This window comes from Megalobrama amblycephala, linkage group LG1 (genome assembly GCF_018812025.1).
Source record: "Megalobrama amblycephala isolate DHTTF-2021 linkage group LG1, ASM1881202v1, whole genome shotgun sequence".
Taxonomy (NCBI): domain Eukaryota; kingdom Metazoa; phylum Chordata; class Actinopteri; order Cypriniformes; family Xenocyprididae; genus Megalobrama; species Megalobrama amblycephala.
The window spans coordinates 57,753,630-57,772,922 of NC_063044.1; the positions used below are offsets into that span (position 1 = coordinate 57,753,630).

General features: G+C 37.3%; 1 protein-coding gene across 6 annotated transcripts in view; it reads right to left on the bottom strand.

The window, feature by feature from the left end:
• slc1a9 (solute carrier family 1 member 9) overlaps positions 1-19,293 on the bottom strand; it is a 37,646-nt gene that overhangs the window by 4,416 nt on the left and 13,937 nt on the right. For 4 of the 6 annotated variants that reach the window (XM_048203796.1, XM_048203793.1, XM_048203795.1 and 1 more), the window contains 6 exons: positions 11,380-11,523; positions 8,687-8,839; positions 8,309-8,562; positions 4,600-4,705; positions 3,111-3,237; positions 262-495 (listed from right to left, as the gene is read on the bottom strand). In XM_048203796.1, coding sequence (XP_048059753.1) covers positions 262-495; positions 3,111-3,237; positions 4,600-4,705; positions 8,309-8,562; positions 8,687-8,839; positions 11,380-11,518 — 1,013 coding nt within the window. In that variant the 5' untranslated portion in view covers positions 11,519-11,523. Of the gene's footprint in view, positions 1-261; positions 496-3,110; positions 3,238-4,599; positions 4,706-8,308; positions 8,563-8,686; positions 8,840-11,379; positions 11,524-16,879; positions 17,314-19,293 lie in introns of those variants that run through there. The other 2 variants (XM_048203792.1, XM_048203797.1) reach the window with 2 other exon arrangements.

The window sequence follows — 19,293 nt, forward strand, 5'->3', positions numbered from 1 at the left end:
TAAAATATATCAAGTCATCTATCTGATTTCTTGAGTTATGTTTGCGTTTATATAAAAAAAACCAACATCTTAGACCACATACCAGTACAAAATATAATATTTCAACATTAGAATGTGTTTTGGCTTCGCTATATGTAAAACAGCGAAAGATTGCAGTATCTCACAACTCAAATCAAATGTGACCTTTAACTCTTCAATCTGTGCTGCCAGAACTCTTCATATTCCCATAAACACATGATGTGAATAGTATGATAGCTGTACCTGCTGGCTGTTCCCAGAGCAGTGATCCAAGCCTGGAAGATACCAGAGTAAAACGTGAAGGGGTTTTTCCGAGTCATGGCAAAATATATGAATGGCAGGATGAGCCCGCCATGAATGATGAGTCCAACTATGACCGTGACCATGTACATGCCCAGCTGTCGCGCCACCACTTCCAGGTCACCGATGGCAGCAATTTTCCCACAGATGAGGGAGGCAATGCCAAATGGAGAGTACCTGAGGACAGACCAGTCGAGTTACTTGGAGGTTAGTCAAGGGTTTTTAGCTGCTCTTTTCAGAGTTAGACTGTTTTTTTATGTTACTGAGCCATAATTTTTGTTCTCTAATTTTGTTTTCTAGCACTAATAGTAGGAAATAAACATTCAGAGAGTCAGACAATCAATCAATCAATCTGTGGCAAATTTTAATACTTATTTTAAAGGTGCCCTAGATTGTGTTTTTAAAAGATGTAATATAAGTCTAAGGTGTCCCCTGAATGTGTCTGTGAAGTTGCAGCTCAAAATACCCCATACATTTTTTTTAATTAATTTTTTTTATCTGCCTATTTTGGGGCATAATTATAAACGCGACGATTTTATGCTGCGGCCCCTTTAAATCTCGTGCTCTCCGCCCACAGAGCTCGCGCTTGCCTTAAACAGTGCCTTAAAGTTTACACAGCTAATATAACCCTCAAAATGGATCTTTACAAAGTGTTCGTCATGCATGCGTCGGATTATGTGAGTATTGTATACTGTTATATTGTTTACTTCTGATTTTGAATGAGTTTGATAGTGCTCCATGGCTAACGGCTAATGCTACACTGTTGGAGAGATTTATAAAGAATGAAGTTGTGTTTATGAATTATACAGACTGCAAGTGTTTAAAAATGAAAATAGCGACGGCTCTTGTCTCCGTGAATACAGTAAGAAACGATGGTAACTTTAACCACATTTAACAGTACATTAGCAACATGCTAATGAAACATTTAGAAAGACAATTTACAAATATCACTAAAAATATCATGTTATCATGGATCATGTCAGTTATTATCGCTCCATCTGCCGTTTTTCGCTATTGTTCTTGCTTGCTTACCTAGTCTGATGATTTGGTTGTACACATCCAGACGTTAATACTGGCTGCCCTTGTCTAATGCCTTTTATAATGTTGGAAACGTGGGCTGGCATATGCAAATATTGGGGGTGTACATATTAATGATCCCGACTGTTCCGTAACAGTCTGTGTTATGTTGAGATTCGCCTGTTCTTCGGAGGTCTTTTAAACAAATGTGATTTATATAAGAAGGAGGAAACAATGGAGTTTGAGACTCACTGTATGTCATTTCCATGTACTGAACTCTTGTTATTTGACTATGCCAAGATAAATTAAATTTTTCATTCGAGGGCACCTTTAAATTAAATGTATTTGTGTCTTGGTCATTGGGATTGAGGCAATATTCTCTGTAGAGCTACTTGGGAACAATATTTATTGTGAAAAGTATTATTGTCACAATTCGCTACGTAAATCCACAATCACTTGACGATGAATAAGTAAGATACCAGGAGAGAATCAGAGAATACAGAAGCACATAATACATCAACGACAAAGAACAGAATGAACTGAGGGTTTAAATACACAGGGAGAATAATCAATGTAAAACAGAACAGGTGAAGGAACTAATTAACAACCAAGGAAACTAACTAGGGAACGCAGGACACAGGCAAAATGGGAACATAGTACAGACTGAAAACGAAACTAAACAAAACTTACCATAACCCTGACAATTATAGCAAATAAATCTGAGTTGCACTGAAAATGTTGCTCTTCATATTTATTAGAATAATGCTATATTTATAGAGAATGAATATATGCACATTTAAATAACTTCTTTTACCTTACAAAGACAATATAAATGCCAATCACGCTCATTATTTTCCTCATCCTGTATAAATGGGTCTTAGCTGCCTTTATATTTTAGGTAGAGAGTCTCACACAAGAGGATTATCATATTTACCCCGTTTCGCAACCTGAGCGGCAAATGAAAAGACGTTACTTTGTATGTGGTCTAAATTTAATTAATCTAAAACGCTGTGTATAAATATTTCACAGTCTGTTATGGTAAGCAACAGATGATGTTTATTGTATCGTTTGAACAGTTTACATACTGTGAGCGGAAAACACAGGACACAGTTAGTTGCAGATGGGATGGTCTCAGGGCTGAGCGGAGTCTGTCTTTGTTGTCATATGCTTTTATTTTGGGGTATTTACTTATTCTGTGTTTGTTCTTTTAATGTTAAAAATGTAATAGAATATGAAATGAACATGTTCCATCCCACCGCCTCACTTCTTTTGTGCTGTAAAATGGCTTGTTAGATTTATGGATCAAGCGTTTTATTTCTGCAGACATGTTTCATAAATTCAGCGCCGTCTCTGTTTTCAGCTATGTGTTTTTGCCAGAGTGTGGGTATCTGTCTGCGGTCTATGTGTCGAAGGATGTATTACATCCAGAATAAAACTCCCACATTTACTCATGGGAACACAAATATGATTCTGCTCTCTCTCAGATTCTTGTCTTGTTCTCTTCCTGACAAATTCCCCTCTCTCTTTCTTCCTTACAATCTATACTTTTTTATTCTAATTCTGTCCCTCTGCTGAACGCCTCTGATCATGTTAGACAGATTTGAACAAAACCTTTTTCATTTCTCTAGCCTGTTTTATTCCATGTCTTAGGAATCAAAACATGCAGAGATCAATTAGTGTTATTTATGAGTAGAGTAAAAAATGGCTAAAACAACTTGTTCAGTTGCAATAGATATCTAACTGGAACACACTCAAAATAAAGGCAGAATACTGACCACATGATCATGGACACCATCTTCATGATGATCTCATTAAGGATGTTGAAGAAATCAGACATGAGCTTCCCCCTCTCTCCCATTTTCCCCATGCAGATACCAAATGTGATGAAGAACCCAATCAAACCTTAAGTAAATCAAAATTACAATTAAAAACAATGAAATGAAACAGCAATCTATTTATTTTCTATCTATAATTTGTAACATTATTTGGTTTTCTAATAATGCAGCTACATTCACAATTGAAATGACACTTTTAATATTTTTGTTTTACTTAAAATTACATTTATGCTCAGGGGTGCACATAAGTGGTACGCAGGTACGCGGTAAAAATAAACAATGCGCACCAGTAAACATGGAGGGAAGTCATTTTGAGCACCAACATTTTTGAGGACAGGTTCACAGGGACACGTTTAAAAAAATACATGAAAAATCGGGACTCGAGAGCTGTTATCTGTGCGCACAGCCACACACCCCCGAAACACGCGAGCGCACGCACGCAGAGAGAGAGAGTCAGCGCTCGAACACCGAATTAATTCCTCTTTCGCTTTTACTTGCGCTTGAACCGCCACATACACACAAAATTATGTCAAAATACCTGTCTCGGCAAGTATTCTCTCGGTTATGTCAGAAGTGAACAGTTGAGAAAGAAACCGGATGTGTCAGTTATTCGGTCCGTGCTTTCCTTCTTAAAGTGACAACAGCCTTTGCTGACAAAATAGCGACTTATTTAGTGATGGCCGATTTCAAAACACTGCTTCATGAAGCATCTGAGCATAATGAATCAGCGTGTCGAATCATGATTCAGATCGCGTGTCAAACTGCCAACGGCTGAAATCACGTGACTTTGGCGCTCCGAACAGCAGGTTCGACACACTGATTCATTTGTACTCCGATGCTTCCTGAAGTAGTGTTTTGAAATCGGTCATCACTAAATAAGTCGTTATTTTGTTTTTTTTGACGCTCCAAAAATATTCTCGTCGCTTTATAATATTAATATTGAGCCACTGTACTCACATGAACTGATTTAAATATGTTTTTAGTACCTTTATGGATCTTGAAAGAGGAAATGTCATTGCTCCCTATGCAGGCCTCACTGAGACATCGGATTTCAACTAAAATATCTTAATTTGTGTTCTGAAGATTAACGAAGATCTTACGGGTGTGAAACGGCATGAGGGGGAGTAATTAATGACAGAATTTTCATTTTTGGGTTAACTAACCCTTTAATGTTAGTAAAAAAAAAAAAAAAAAATCATTATCATCTACCATGTTCGAGAAAAGAAGATAGTGAGGAGAGCAGTCAGAAGGAAAGTGATGAGGACAGTTTTTAGGATAAGTGTGTCGCATAAAGTGTGAGTACCAAGCAACATCTCCAGGTGCTCCCTTGAGAACCAGACCAAAAAAAGTTATGCTGCATTTTTTGTTTTGAATACAGAAAAACAAACAAACAAACAAACAAACAAAAAAAAAAACAGTATCATCTAACCTAAAACATTCATTCCCCACTTCATTTCCAGTTTCTTCCTGTTGACAACGATTGGTTCTGTTTGGTTCTGGACTGGCACAGCTACTTTTTTCATCACCGTTTGAACCTGAAAAGAGAAGCAAGAAAGAGATGATCATTCTGTAACTGTAAGCAAAACACTTTTAGACAGAATATTTTAGTCTAAATATACACTTATTATTTACTTTAACAAGAAAGGAATGTAAACTCATTGTAATTGCTCTGAAAGTTACCTTTTATTATATACAGAGAAACATTATATTGTATCTGTATCTGTAGTTGTATTATAAATATTGTAAAAAAAAAAAAAAAAAAAAAAAAAGTCAGTCAAGCAGATAGTAAGAAAATCAAGCCTATTAATTCACAGTGTAATACAGTACAAAGATGTTCTCAGAAGTCTCTGCATGGCACATCACATTTGATTTTAACATATGTAAATAGTCTCTACCCTCCACAGCGTTGTGAAAATTGTTTTCCCAGGTAAAAATAATGTATACTTGAACACACTAGAATAAAATACTTAAATACAAGAAAGTACATTTGTGAAAAAGTATACTAAATACCACTAATACTTAAGTTAATTTTAATGCACTGAAATAAAGTATACTACCACAAAAATATACAGAGGGGTTTTATAAGTGTATTTCTTAGAAGGGTGCTTTGAATGCTTCAAAAATTAGTTCAATCTTAGTAGACTTTTATATAATAATAGTTTAAATTGATTTTATTAAAAATATATTACTTATGTACTAGTTATAAGTACATTTCCCAACTGTGGTGAAAATCAAGTTTTTAATGGTGTTCATATGTCTATTTGGTGTTTTTAACTTGCTTTAAGACAAACCATGTGCAAATTCATAAGTCAACATCATTGCTGAGTATTTTCTCTTTTAAACTGCAATAAACCAAAAACGGTTTAAAATCGCTGGTGTTTCTGACGTCACAAACTACAAACCCGATTCCAAAAAATGTCAATATTTTATTCAGAATACAACATAGAAGACATATAAAATGTTTAAACTGAGAAAATGTATCATTTTAAGGGAAAAATAAGTTGATTTTAAATTTCATGGCATCAACACATCTCAGAAAAGTTGGGACAAGGCCATGTTTACTACTGTGTGGCATCCCCTCTTCTTTTTATAACAGTCTGCAAACGTCTGGGGACTGAGGAGACAAGTTGCTCAAGTTTAGGAATAGGAATGTTGTCCCATTCTTTTCTAATAAAGGCTTCTAGTTGCTCAACTGTCTTAGGTCTTCTTTGTCGCATCTTCCTCTTTATAATGCGCCAAATGTTTTCTATGGGTGAAAGATCTGGACTGCAGGCTGGCCATTTCAGTACCCGGATCCTTCTTCTACGCAGCCATGATGTTGTAATTGATGCAGTATGTGGTCTGGCATTGTCATGTTGGAAGATGCAAGGTCTTCCCTGAAAGAGACGACGTCTGGATGGGAGTATATGTTTTTCTAGAACTTGGATATACCTTTCAGCATTGATGGTGCCTTTCCAGATGTGTAAGCTGCCCATGTCACATGCACTCATGCAACCCCATACCATCAGAGATGCAGGCTTCTGAACTGAGCGCTGAGAACAACTTGGGTTGTCCTTGTCTTTAATCCGGATGACATGGCGTCCCAGTTTTCCAAAAAGAACTTCAAATTTTGATTCGTCTGACCACAGAACAGTTTTCCACAGTCCATTTTAAATGAGCCTTGGTCACGGGCATCCAGTATGGTTTTCCGGCCTTGACCCTTACGCACAGAGATTGTTCCAGATTCTCTGAACCTTTGGATGATATTATTCACTGTAGATGATGATAACTTCAAACTCTTTGCAATGTTTCTCTAAGAAACTCCTTTCTGATATTGCTCCACTATTTTTCGCCACAGCATTGGGGGAATTGGTGATCCTCTGCCCATCTTGACTTCTGAGAGACACTGACTTCATATTAATTACTGTTATGTCCGACGTTGTAAAAAGGGATACCATTGTGCATTTACCTCAGTAAGTTGACCGAGTGGATCTAGTCTGAGCTTGTGCGAGTGAGTGGAGGCGGGGCTAATTATCATATTCATACATCCGTGTATATTAAATGAGGCAAGGGTATAGAGTTACATTCAAGCTATTGAGACATTAAGATTTTTTTTTTCCACAGGAAAAAAACATTTAAATACGTATTTTTGGTGATCAAAGATGAGTTTTAAGGGATAAAATTATTGACTACAGGGGGACTTTAAGTACACTTAATATAAATGCACTAATTTGCACTAACACTTAAATTGATAAATCTGTAGTCAGATAAAGTAAAACAAATATACAGAAGTATTTTATCAGTGCATTACTTAAAAGTGTGCTTGTCACATGCATGTATTCTGCTCTCTGTGTCCTTGTTTTCCTGACTTGTACTGATTTGTCATTATTTACACCTTGTGTGTAGTTATTTATCTCATCAGTTCCCTTGTTTGGTCCATGCTTATAATGCTGCCTTCATGTGCTATCAGAAATTTGATAATTCCCACTTCTAAAGTCGTGATTACGAGCTCATCGTATTCAAGTTTCGAAATGGGAGGTTGTTCATGTGCAATTTTGACCTAGTAAACTCTTTCCAATAATTCTGAGAGCATGTGAAGGCAGCATTTGTCCCCAGTTCTCCTTCAGTGTTTGTCGGTTCTCGTTAATGTTGACGTGTGATTCTTTCCAGTCTTCAGTATATTTGTCATTAAAGTCTTTTTCCTAGTGTTTATCTTTGTCTTCTTACAAAATTAGTACATGAAAATAGAGTACTTTAAGTACATGGAAGTGTACAAACTAAAAATAAAGTGTATTTTAGTGCACTTTTTTTCATTTGGGTTTGTTGTTGTTTAATAAAAATGTATTGCGCAACACACTCAAATCAAACAAACTATTAGGGGAAAAGCTCATGATCCAGGTGGATCCACTGTGAAATGGTGCAATTAAAGCATACATTAACTGGAAGAAAACTCCTCGGATGAGAGGCTGGTTATCTGGAATCAGCCTTATACACACCACGGTAATGTTTATCATCTTCTGTGTTAAGGACTGTGTCATGTGATCAGATTAAGTACTCAAAATTAAAGTTTTTTGACCTTGAATGCATGTAAACTGTAGGAGACCTCAAAAATAAAATTAGTAACATTTAAAATAGCATAATAGGCGCACTTTAATGCTTGTGCTAAAAAAACATGAACAAACTATGCAAAAAAAAAAAAAAAAAAAAAAAAAAAAAGGCTGTGAATCACTGGCCACAGACAGCACTCAAGTTTGACCAAGTTTAAACTCGAACCCAGGTCTCCATGAGCACAGCTCTTTACACATCATGAGCAACCTGCTACCCTCTGCGCCACTGTTCTGAAAGATTACATTTTCCAAAGGACAGAAAAGCAAAAGGATGAAAAGGTAAATTGCCCACATGACTGACTGCACTGACACAACTGGAGGGAACTGAGCTAGATGAGGATATCACTGTTTTCAATAGAACTGCTTTATAGATGAAATAAACTAAAATAGAAGTTGATGATCTTTACAATGGAAATGATTCAACACTGAATTGACTTCAGCTGAACAATGACACATGTAAAGCTGCTCTGAAACGATCTGTATTGTATAAAGCACTATATAAATAAAGGTGACTTGACATAAATTCTCAAAAGCACAAACACTAATTTTTACCTGTTGAAAACAGGCCTGGACCAGGTTCTCTGGAAAAAGGTTTCGGATCAGATCCAGAAAGGCATCCAGACTGCTGACCTCTTGGTTCCTGGGGGCGGAGCTGACCTGACTGGATCTGAGTTTTGGGTTCCCAGGGTGTATGCCAAGCACCAGGATGACACCTAGAATAGCAGCAATTACTGTGGTGGACATGTAGTACACCATTGCTCTGGAGCCCATTCTTCCACTGGAGCGAGCATCCAGACCAGCCAGGCCTGCAAGTCCGGGAGAGGAAGAGAGAGATATTGTATCAACACAAATAAACAGCTTCTTTTCTGTGCTGTAGACACTTCATTGACATTAACAAGCAGAAAACAGAGCTTGTGTTCAAAGCCTAACCTGTAATGAGACTGGAAATGATGAGGGGCAGGATGAGCATCTTTAGCATTCTCATAAGGACGTCTCCCGGAAAGGAAACCAGCATGAGACTGTTTGTGTCCAGATCAGGAACATAACGCAGCATCATGCCCATCACTGTGCCTGCTATTACACCTGTGAGAGTTTGGCGATTACACTGGTTATGTTCAGCCTGCTCATTAAAAGCTGTATGGATCACAGCATTTTAGAATTCAAGGTTTTTCACACACACACCACTGCATAACTGTCTGCACCACTGCATCTGCAACATCTCAAACTACTGCTATATAAACAGTTTCACTACATGGGGCCAAAAAAAAAAAAAAATGACAAAGAACTTGCTAGTTTGGTATTTGTCTGCGGTTTGACAGATGATCGCAGTTATGAAACCACAGACAAGGTTTATAGCAGGGCTTGACATTAACTTTTTTTTTTTCCCCTCACCAGACACAGTGACTAGTGGTTTTCCAAAGTTACTAGCCACTCAGCATTTTCACTAGCCACAATTTTGACATCGATACCATGGGGGAAAACTGCCATATAGATATTTGTAATATTACCTCATAATTTGGCAGCAGATATGTTAGGCTGCTGTCACTTTAAGACCTGACACACGGATCCATTATACTGTTAGATGTGTTTTCTTTCTCAAATGTTTACGTTCACTGAAAACATAACTAACTGTGCTTACGTGAATACTCACCAAGACCGGCATTTTAATATTATTTTGTGTGTATTTGACTGCTTAAGCGCAATAAGCAACAAAAAAGAACTCAATTTAGCACTGAAAACTGGTTTTATATGCGCATACTTTTGGGTATGATCACAAAATTCAAGCCCATGTAACACCAACAATATTCATCCGGAGCAAATGAAAAGAGTGAGTGAGGGGAGGTGGGTTTGTGTGTCAACTCACTGTCAGAGGGATGAGAGTGAGAAAGAGCAGCTGGTATCGTGCATCTATTCTGTGGAAAATGAGTACTGGAAGCGTTTCAGAAATTTCTGTGTCTGTATGTATCGAAAAATCTATATTTTTGACAACACTACATCGCACTTAGTTTATTATTTCAGATGTCTTTTTAAAAGACTACAATTAAAAAAATGTATATATTATATATAAAATTCAACCCACGCAGACTCACTTAAAATGTTAGAAACTGTTCAGCCTTTTATGTTCAAACTGGTGTCGGACAATGATGAAGAGACTCAAGAAGAAGTGACAACATGTAGAATGCAACAGGACGTTTATGGTTAGTTGCTTAATTTATGTAGTTGATGTGGAGTTGACTATCTTAAAGGTGCTACAGAGGATCTTTTCGTCGACTGAGAAACCAAAGACGGTTACTGAGTTTTTGAAATGAGTGCATGCGTAAGAACAACCCCCCTCCTTCACAGCTCATTTCGAGGGAACGCCTCCCAAAACTCGTGCACGAGTATTGGAACACGAGTGTTTACCACCGGCATTCACTGTGTCGTGTTAGTGGATTCATTATGTCGGACTCACCGCAGGTAACTCATAATCTGCAGTTGTTACTCCTGTCTCCTGACAAAAACATTGCATGCAGCGCCTGTGGAGTGTGGAAAGTTACTGGAGCGCGCAGCCACGCTCATCTCTCACAAGGAATGTCACGGCAGTGATTGACAAGCCAGAGGGCCAATCGTTTATGGCTGATGTTTTTAAGGCCCTACCTCGTGAACAGATGATGTATATTAATATTATTCCTTTCAGTGCACCTAATAAATAGTCTTTTATCAGTTAGTAAAGACAGTTTCAAGTAATATTGCAAAACTGTATGAAACAAAACATCCTCTGTAGCACCTTTAAAGTCATTGATTAGCATATTCTGTCATGATAATCTATAAATCGCTTGTGTGGGAACTGTTGTAAGATCCTATAGAGCCAGAGTGTATGCTGCATGAAGATAGAATAGGTATAGCTTAGCTTAATTACGGTTATAACTTGTCATGTTGTCATCTTGCTTTTATGACATGCTATTGCATTTGTGTTACATATTGTATTGCAATAACATGGCCTCACCTCTTTGTTGCGTGATCTCAGGGGCAGGGTTTATGTAAATTTTAGGGTTAGTGATGTCAATAACCAGGGAAGAAGCTTGTTGTAGTCCCTACCAGCTGTTTGTTGTAGTCCTTAAACAGAGAATTCTTAAAAAGGAAATATCTCCCTTTGCTTTGAACTTTGAGCGTTGTAACTTTGCAAATGTTGTTTATGGTTAAACAGCAACATTACACACTAACTAAAGTTAAAATGTGAAATCATAATCAACCACCCCTTTAATGTCAAGCCCTGAGTAAAAGTAAAAGGAAAGAGTAGATGAAAGCTAAAGTTAAAGCCTGACCGAGACTGAGATTAAAGCATCATATCAATGAAAAAGCATCATAATCATCATAAAGCATCATATCAATGAAATAATCTAATCTCTTCCCGTATATTTTAAACAGTGATCAGCAATAATACTGTCCCTCCTGTTTATCACCACACTGTGACTTGATTGGCTTTATGAGTTTATGATCAAAAAACAGGCATTAATATCATAAACTGAGCTTCCAAGGAAAGAGACAAAGACATCTCTGAATTTGTATACAAACACTCCCACACATTCATGCACACGCACACGCACACACACACACACACACACACACACACACGTCCGCACCTAGCACAGTGAGGGCAAGGAGCAGGTTGCGTGAAAACCAGCCACATTGTTGGTGCGTGGTGTTTTTTAATTCTGCCTCCACTCCATTGTCCATCTGCAATGCTGCACTTGTCTGGTTGCCCAAATGCTTATTCGTCATTCTATCTGCAAGAGTCAAGAAAAAGAAATGAGAAAGACTGAGGTAAATAAACAATGATGACCATCTAAACATCCTACTCTCCACTCTATGTCTCTAGTGAACTAGGCTGTCACGAAAGCGGTCAGGGGGTCAAGGTTCCCTTTTGAAGTGGAACTCTACACTGCGTCATGGAGTTGACGCTATGGGAACGCTCCTCGTGAGCCAGTGACTCACAGGTGTGCAATACGTGTGGTCAGGTGATGTCACAGGTGTGCAAGCAGGGTATATAACAGTATCTAGAGAGCACGTCATCAGCTTCTTTATCCTCAGAAAGCCATTTGTTTGCAAGCAGAGTGTGTGAACTCTGTTTGCTTGTGGCTAGGAGAATAAAAAATGTTTAGCAAGTCATTCAGAAAGTGTGTGCTGCCGTGTCAAAGATACATAACACCCAGCAATCTTCTTGTGTTATTTGTTGTGTGTTATGTGTCTTGAAGCGGAGCATGCTCAATCAGTTGGTTGTCCTCACTGTGACCGCTTCCCCAGCCTGGCGATTACGATCGTGAGGGTCACAGATGGAGTTAGCAGAAGACGGGTTTAACCCTTTCGCAGCCACTTTGGCAGAGAGCATGTTATTGGTCCGGTCTAGTTCTGAACAAATAGACGTGTTAGAAGTTGAGGCAGATGTGTTGAGTGAGCCTGCCTCCTCCCTCACCCCTACATATGAGGAGCTGGTCCACATAATGACCCACACCACAGCCAAGTTAAAAAAAGATTGGTCTGTGGAGAGAGAGGAAATTGCCCCAAGCCGCTTGGATTAGGGCTGCACAATATTGGAAAAAAATGACTTCGCGATATTTTGTTTTTCTGCGATATATATTGCGATATGGAAAAAAAATTCACCAGATGACTTGAATAGCTATATTTGGAAAGAATTAATCATTCTAGAATCACTGGGGTGATTTTTGTGAGTGAATATGCATAGAAAATAATGAACACACTACAAACACAGATAAATATAATAGAACAAAGATACAAATGAATTTTTTTTTTTTATAATTTAAAATAAGTCTAACAGTATTCAGGTACAGAAATTGTACCTGAATACTAATGTAACATAACACTGCATAGTCTTCACTGTATAAATTTAATATAATTAATCTGTGTTAAAACTACAAAAGTGATTTCTCTCTGTGTGTTTTGTTGTATGATTAACATTCATGACACAGAAAGCAGCAGGAATATTAGGCTGCTGTCACTTTAAGAACGAATCCGCAGATCCAGAATATTGTTACACATTTTTTTACCTTCACCTAAGCCATAAGCAACTGTGTTTATGAGGATACTCGCAGAGATGTGCATTTTGGCAATTGTTTTGCACGTACGAGTCCGTTCAGGCACAAATAGATGCTGAAAGGAAATCGGTGTTCATGTGTATCTGCGTGGCTCTGTGTGTGCGCACAGAAAACAGCCACACGTTCAGAAGTGAGCACTCTTTCATGCCTTCTTGTGCTCTAATGGTTTTAAATCGCTTGTATGTTTACACTGACAAGACATGCAATGGTAAACATGTGCAAATGGTAAATTTTCATTGTATGATGCTCAAACTTTGCAATTAATCCAAGAATCACATGCTTTTTGAAGAATGGTGTCTGGTCTGTAAGAATTAAATTATCCCTATACTAGACATTGCACATCCTGCGATGTGACTATCACGGACGCGCACATCGCGATATCAATGCTAAAGCGGTATATTGTGCAGCTCTAGCTTGGATGACCGATTCCGGCTATGCGAGGATGGCCCAGGTTGAGGATGCGCAAGCGAGCTATCTCATACTCGGTGCTACGTCCACATGGAAGGCTCCAGCCTTGCCATCAAGACTGTGCCAAATGACATGGAGGCTTGTGGACCTCAGAGAGGCATCTTTGGCTTAAAAAGGGTTAGTTCACCCAAAAATGAAAATTCTGTCATTAATTACTCATCCTCATGTCATTTCGAATCAGTGGTTCGGAGCATGTATCAAACTGCCAAAGTCACATGATTTCAGTAAACAAGGCATAAGCGTTTTGAAATTTTTCGAAATGTCAATGGTTCACATGACTTTGGCAGTTTGATACACGCTCCAAACCACTGAATCAAAACAAAAGATTCGAAAAGCTTCGTAAAGTGTTTTGACATCGCCCATCACTAGATATTGTTGAATAAAGTCTTTTTTTTTTTTTTGGCACACAAAAAGTATTCTCGTCGCTTCATAACATTAAGGTTGAACCACTGTAGTCACATGAACTGATTTAAATATGTCTTTAGTAGCTTTCTGGGAATTTGAAAGTGTTAATGATCTTGCTGTCAATGGAGGCCTCACTGAGCCATCGGATTTCATCAAAAATATCTTAATTTGTGTTCTGAAGATGAATGAAGGTCTTACGGGTGTGGAACGACATGAGGGTGAGTAATTAATGACAGAATTTTATTTTTTGGGTGAACTAACCCTTAAACTCTAGGGGCTCAAGGAAAAAGTGTGAGATTTTCTTCTTAATGCCCCGGTGTCACCTGCAGGACTTTTTGGTACCTCTGCCGAGACAGTGGTCCAGAAGTTCAAGGAGGCGAGGGTTAAGTCAGTGGTGTTCGAATAGTACATCCCCTTTTTGCAACATGTACATTATAGTTCACTAGTTTGAGTCGGTAATATTTTTAAATGTTTTTGAAAAAAGTCTCTTATGCTCACCAAGACTGCATTTATTTGATCAAACATACAGTAAAAATAGTAATATTGTAAAATTTTATTACAACTTAAAATAACTGTTTTCTATTTTAGTATATTTAAAATGTAATTTATTCCTGTGATGGCAAAGCTGAATTTTCAGCATCGTTACTCCAGTCTTCAGTGTCACATGATCCTTCAGAAATCATTCTAATATGCTGATCTGCTGCTCAAGAAACATTTCTTATTATTATCAATGTTGAAAACAGTTTAACTGTTTAACTCATTAATATTTTTGTGGAAACCGTGATTAAAAAAAAATGTTTAGCATTCATTGATGGAATGTCAAAAGAACAGCATTTATTTTAAAAAGAAACCTTTTATATCAAAATGTAAAAGTCCTTACTGTCAATTTTGATAAATTGAATGCGTCATTGCTTAATAAATATAATTTCTTTCAAAAAATTAAAAATATATATATATATATATATATATATATATATATATATATATATATATATATATATATATATATATATATATATAATCATTAATACATTTGGTGCCGTATTATCAAATTGCTTGACTGTGTATTTATTATTTATTATGAAAACATGTAATTTAAAAACAATTAATATATCACATAACAAAATCACATAAAAAAATGGTCAAACTAAATTTTCAATTTAAAATCTTTTCCATCACTTAACAGCTTTGTGCACTTTGTTTTTAATCATGCATCAAAGAAGGTGAAAGTCATCTTGCATAACACAGATGGAAGCTGATTAATGGCCATTAAAGGAATAGTTCACCCAAAAATCAAAATAATCCCATAATTTACTCACCCTCAAGCCATCCTAAGTGTGTATGACTATCTTCTTTCAGTCAAACACAATAAGAGTTATATTAAAAAATATATATTCTGGCTCTTCCAAGCTTTATAATGGGAGTAAAAAGTAACTGTGATTTTGAAAACCTCAAAAAAGCACATCCATCCATCATAAAAGTAATCCAATAAGGCTCCAGGGGGTTAATAAAGGCCTTCAGAAGCGAAGCAATGCATTTTAGTAAGAAAAATACCAATATTTATAACTTTATAGACTATAATCACTAGCTTTTGGTAATGTCCATCCACACATTCACAAGAGAGTTCAGGTGTATGATGTAGGATGTAGGAATAGGATGTCAGGGGTTACTTTTCCACTGTAACTTGAATTGCGATTTGCTAGTTATTTTAGATTATAAAGATTTAAATATTTTTCTTACAAAAACCCATCGCTTTGCTTCAGTTGACCTTTATTAACCCTCTGGAGCCATATGGATTACTTTTAACTACTTATAATTTACGTAACTAACCCTTTACGACGAATGGGCATGCTAACAGATTGCTTTCTCCAAGTCTAAAAAACTTCTTTGGTCACGCCCAGTTTCTAAAAAACTGCTCTGCACAAATACTAGTGCAATGACAAATGACATAGAAAAATATCTTTCCCAATACCCCAAGCTCTCTTTCTATCATGCTAATGAGCAGTGGCTACACAAAACAATTCTACAGAATGACAACAAACCTAGTTTGTGTATAAAAGTCGTATTAGAGATGTCCGAGACTGATGAATTGTAGTTGTGGACGAGATTAAAACACCCTTACGAGGATAGATTAGTCACAAATGTTTCGCCTCAGCAAAATAGGTGAATATTAAAGCTGGAGTGTGATAAGTTCATGAAATTGCATCTGAAAGCCTTTAACAACCCTTTGCTGTGTTTACGTGAGCATGCCAACAGAACACATCACATTACCATAATTGGTCATTATTATTTTCATCTTTCGCCGTCTGTGCTCATGACACTGGAGACCAATGTATCGCACAGCCTCATTTTACTGTCGAACAGCTTATAGGCTTTCAATTATTGATTTATCACTGACTATGACCAAGTCTTTGTAGTGACGATTTAAAATACATAAATAAATAAATAAACAGTTTTTTAAAACCTTCCCAGGACATCTGCAGCACACAACATGTTACTTTTTCTCATCCGCATCAAACAGTTGGCAATTCTGTGATCCGTGTGATCGTCTGAAACAGTCAAGCAAGATGTTTACTTATTCACCTCCTCATGTCATGCGCATCTTACAGCTGTTTTTCCTCTAAGGCTCCGCCTCTTTTATAAAGAGAAATTGAATTATGCTGAAATAGAGACCTTCTTCGATTTGGAAGGTACTGAGATCAATGATCTCAAAGAAACAAAACCATACAGCCTCACGGGAAACATTATAACCCCCTTCAAATCTTTTAATCTTCTAAACTGCTACTTTTCAAGCATCTTCTTACACGCACATACAGACACACCCATATACACGCTGTCAAACCTCCATATGGGAATAATACACAGCTCCTGCTCCTTCACAATACCATATGACTGCCAAGCGGGGCCAATAAACATTTCATTGACCTCGGCCCATTATAAACATCTGCATGAAGCTGGACACTGATTGAAGTATAAGAGAAACTGTGGGTTGAATAATGAGACATATAGAATAAACACACATGTTTAGAAGAAAGAGAGAGCTGAAAGACAGAGTGATTTATATTTGCGAGAAAAAAAACATTTGCAAATAGCATCATCGTGAAGAATATTTCTTGTCTCATTTATATTCAAATAATTAGACAAGAGAAATACTCACCAGAGTTCGCCATCTTGGCCTTTTTGCCCATTTTGTTCTGCATGTTTGACCTGCATTTCTCTTTCTTTTTCTGGATGTTCCCTGTCCTGTTCATCTGTTTGTTCTTCATCTCAGATTTAAACTAAAACAACAGTTGCTGCTCAGACATAAAGACGGATTGGCAGCATTGCTGAAATGTTTTTTTTTTTTTTTTTTGGAGGGGGGAGGGAGGAAAGTCATTTGCCAAGTTTCAATTGCACATACATAATCCTCTGTGAGGCCTCATGGGAAAAGAGAGAGAGTGAGATAGAGAAGCTTATGACCCTTGGTTCTGCATCCCTTTTTACAATACCTAACAATTTCCCCTGAAGTCGTGAGCTTAAACCTGTTTTAATGAATGTCTTTACATTTAAACACAGGCAACAACATGCCAGAACTGCACCTATAAAAATGAAGCTCTGCTAATCCCCCCTTTTTTTTTTTTGGAGGTAACAGGTTGTATCTGAATACATAATTTTCAGGCACACCACTTGTGGGAGGTCACAGGTTCAAAAAAGGCCAGGATGTTAGTAAAACTTTGCTGTGCAATGACAGTCAACAAGTAAATCAGAAGAGTTCAGAAGAAGTCAAGAAACAAGTAACATTTTGAAGGTCTTTGCAAATGATGTAGTAACACGAAGAAGCAATTATTCTTTCTAACAATGAAGCGCACAATTTCTTGTGATCTTAAGCCATGTTGTGAGATCAACCACTGTCACAGTGCATCCCTCCCCCGAAAGAGCATGTGATGGTTTTTCTTATCCGCCAATCCAGGCTGATTTATGAATAAGAACCTGAACAGGATTGGCCAACTAAATATAAAAGCTTTGGCTGTCAGTCAGTAGATGACATTAAAAGGATAGTTCACTCATAATATCCCAAAATATCTTCTTTTGTGTTACAACAAACAAAGTACTAGAGGTTTGGAACCACATCAGGGTAAATGAGTAAATGAGGACATATGTGGTCAACCATCCTTTTAAAACATGCCATTTCATGCTTGAGATTAGAACTGATCCAAGAGATGGACTATATGGACTCCTAAAAAGGAGGTCAACTACTGGTGTAGCTCTGAGTTTCCATTAATATATATTTGGTATATTTAGCTTAACTTGCACCATTATTTGAGAGTGCAGATGGAGTATGTAAGGGACAATATGCGATTAGAAAATGATCGCAAAATTATAAACCCAATAGGCTAATCAGGGCCCTGACACGGAGCATATATCCCGCTTTATTATACTCATTAAATATGGAGATGAAATACTGATGCGTTTAAATTGTTTTATACTTTTACCTGTATAAAAACTGTCCACAATGTACAAATCAATCAACAAGGCAAACATTGCAACAATTTTACAGCAATATAAATACTTAAGTTGTCTCAGCTCTTACAATTGATTAGACACAAGATGTACGAAACAAGAAAGATCGAGTTCACAGTCAAAGACAAAAAATACAGTTTTTCCATGGTGACCGCTGAATTCCACAACTGACCAATCAGAATGAAGCGTTCCAAAGAGCTGTGTAAAAACAAAATGAATGTCAAAGAGTGTTAAGCAAGCACCTTCCGTGAAGGTCTGCGTTGGGTGGATTTTAGAATCAAATAATCAAATAATATAGTTTTGGGGGTGCAAAGACTTTCTTCAGTCTACTTTGAAAATGAAGATTGCAACTCTATAATTTCCAGAGAACAGCATCAAACCTTAAATCACAAAAATAAAATAAAATAAGTCTTAACTTGCTGGTTGCTTTCACATCCTGACCTGAGGCAAGGACTATGTACAGCATTAGACATTATTTATTTCCTCCACTTACTGACACTTGATGCACATTACCTGAAATCATTTCTCAACCAAGCAACCAAACAAATGCCTAAAGCTTTGCCAAGCTAAGCTGCTGGACTTCAGCCATAACAAACAGAACAGGTTCGATTTACACTGGCAAGCTCTTTATGACAGAACAGGATACTCAGGAATGGAATGGATGAAACGATTAGCCAGAGGCAAAACTACGGCTTACCAAAAAAACAAACAACAACAAAACATCTGGGTCAGCCTCCTTTTAAATTACACAGTATGGAGAGGAAATATTCTGGGGGTGTTAACCAGAGTGCCAGAATATGTTTTGGAGATGGAGAGACAGGCCTACCACTTTCACTCCTTCAGTCAGTAGACCTGAAGTTGTGGTTAAAAGCCAAATCCCTTGAAGAGAGAAAGGCTTGGGGAAAATCCTTATAGATAACTAGCCAATAATCACAATAAGCAGTAAGAAGTGAGGAAGAGATTAGTGAGAGCTAAACCTTGACCAAGCATAGTTTAAGATGGCTTCAGATGACAAGTGTCTAAAACCCTTATTCGAATCGTCAAAACAAACCAGACTAAGATACCTACTAT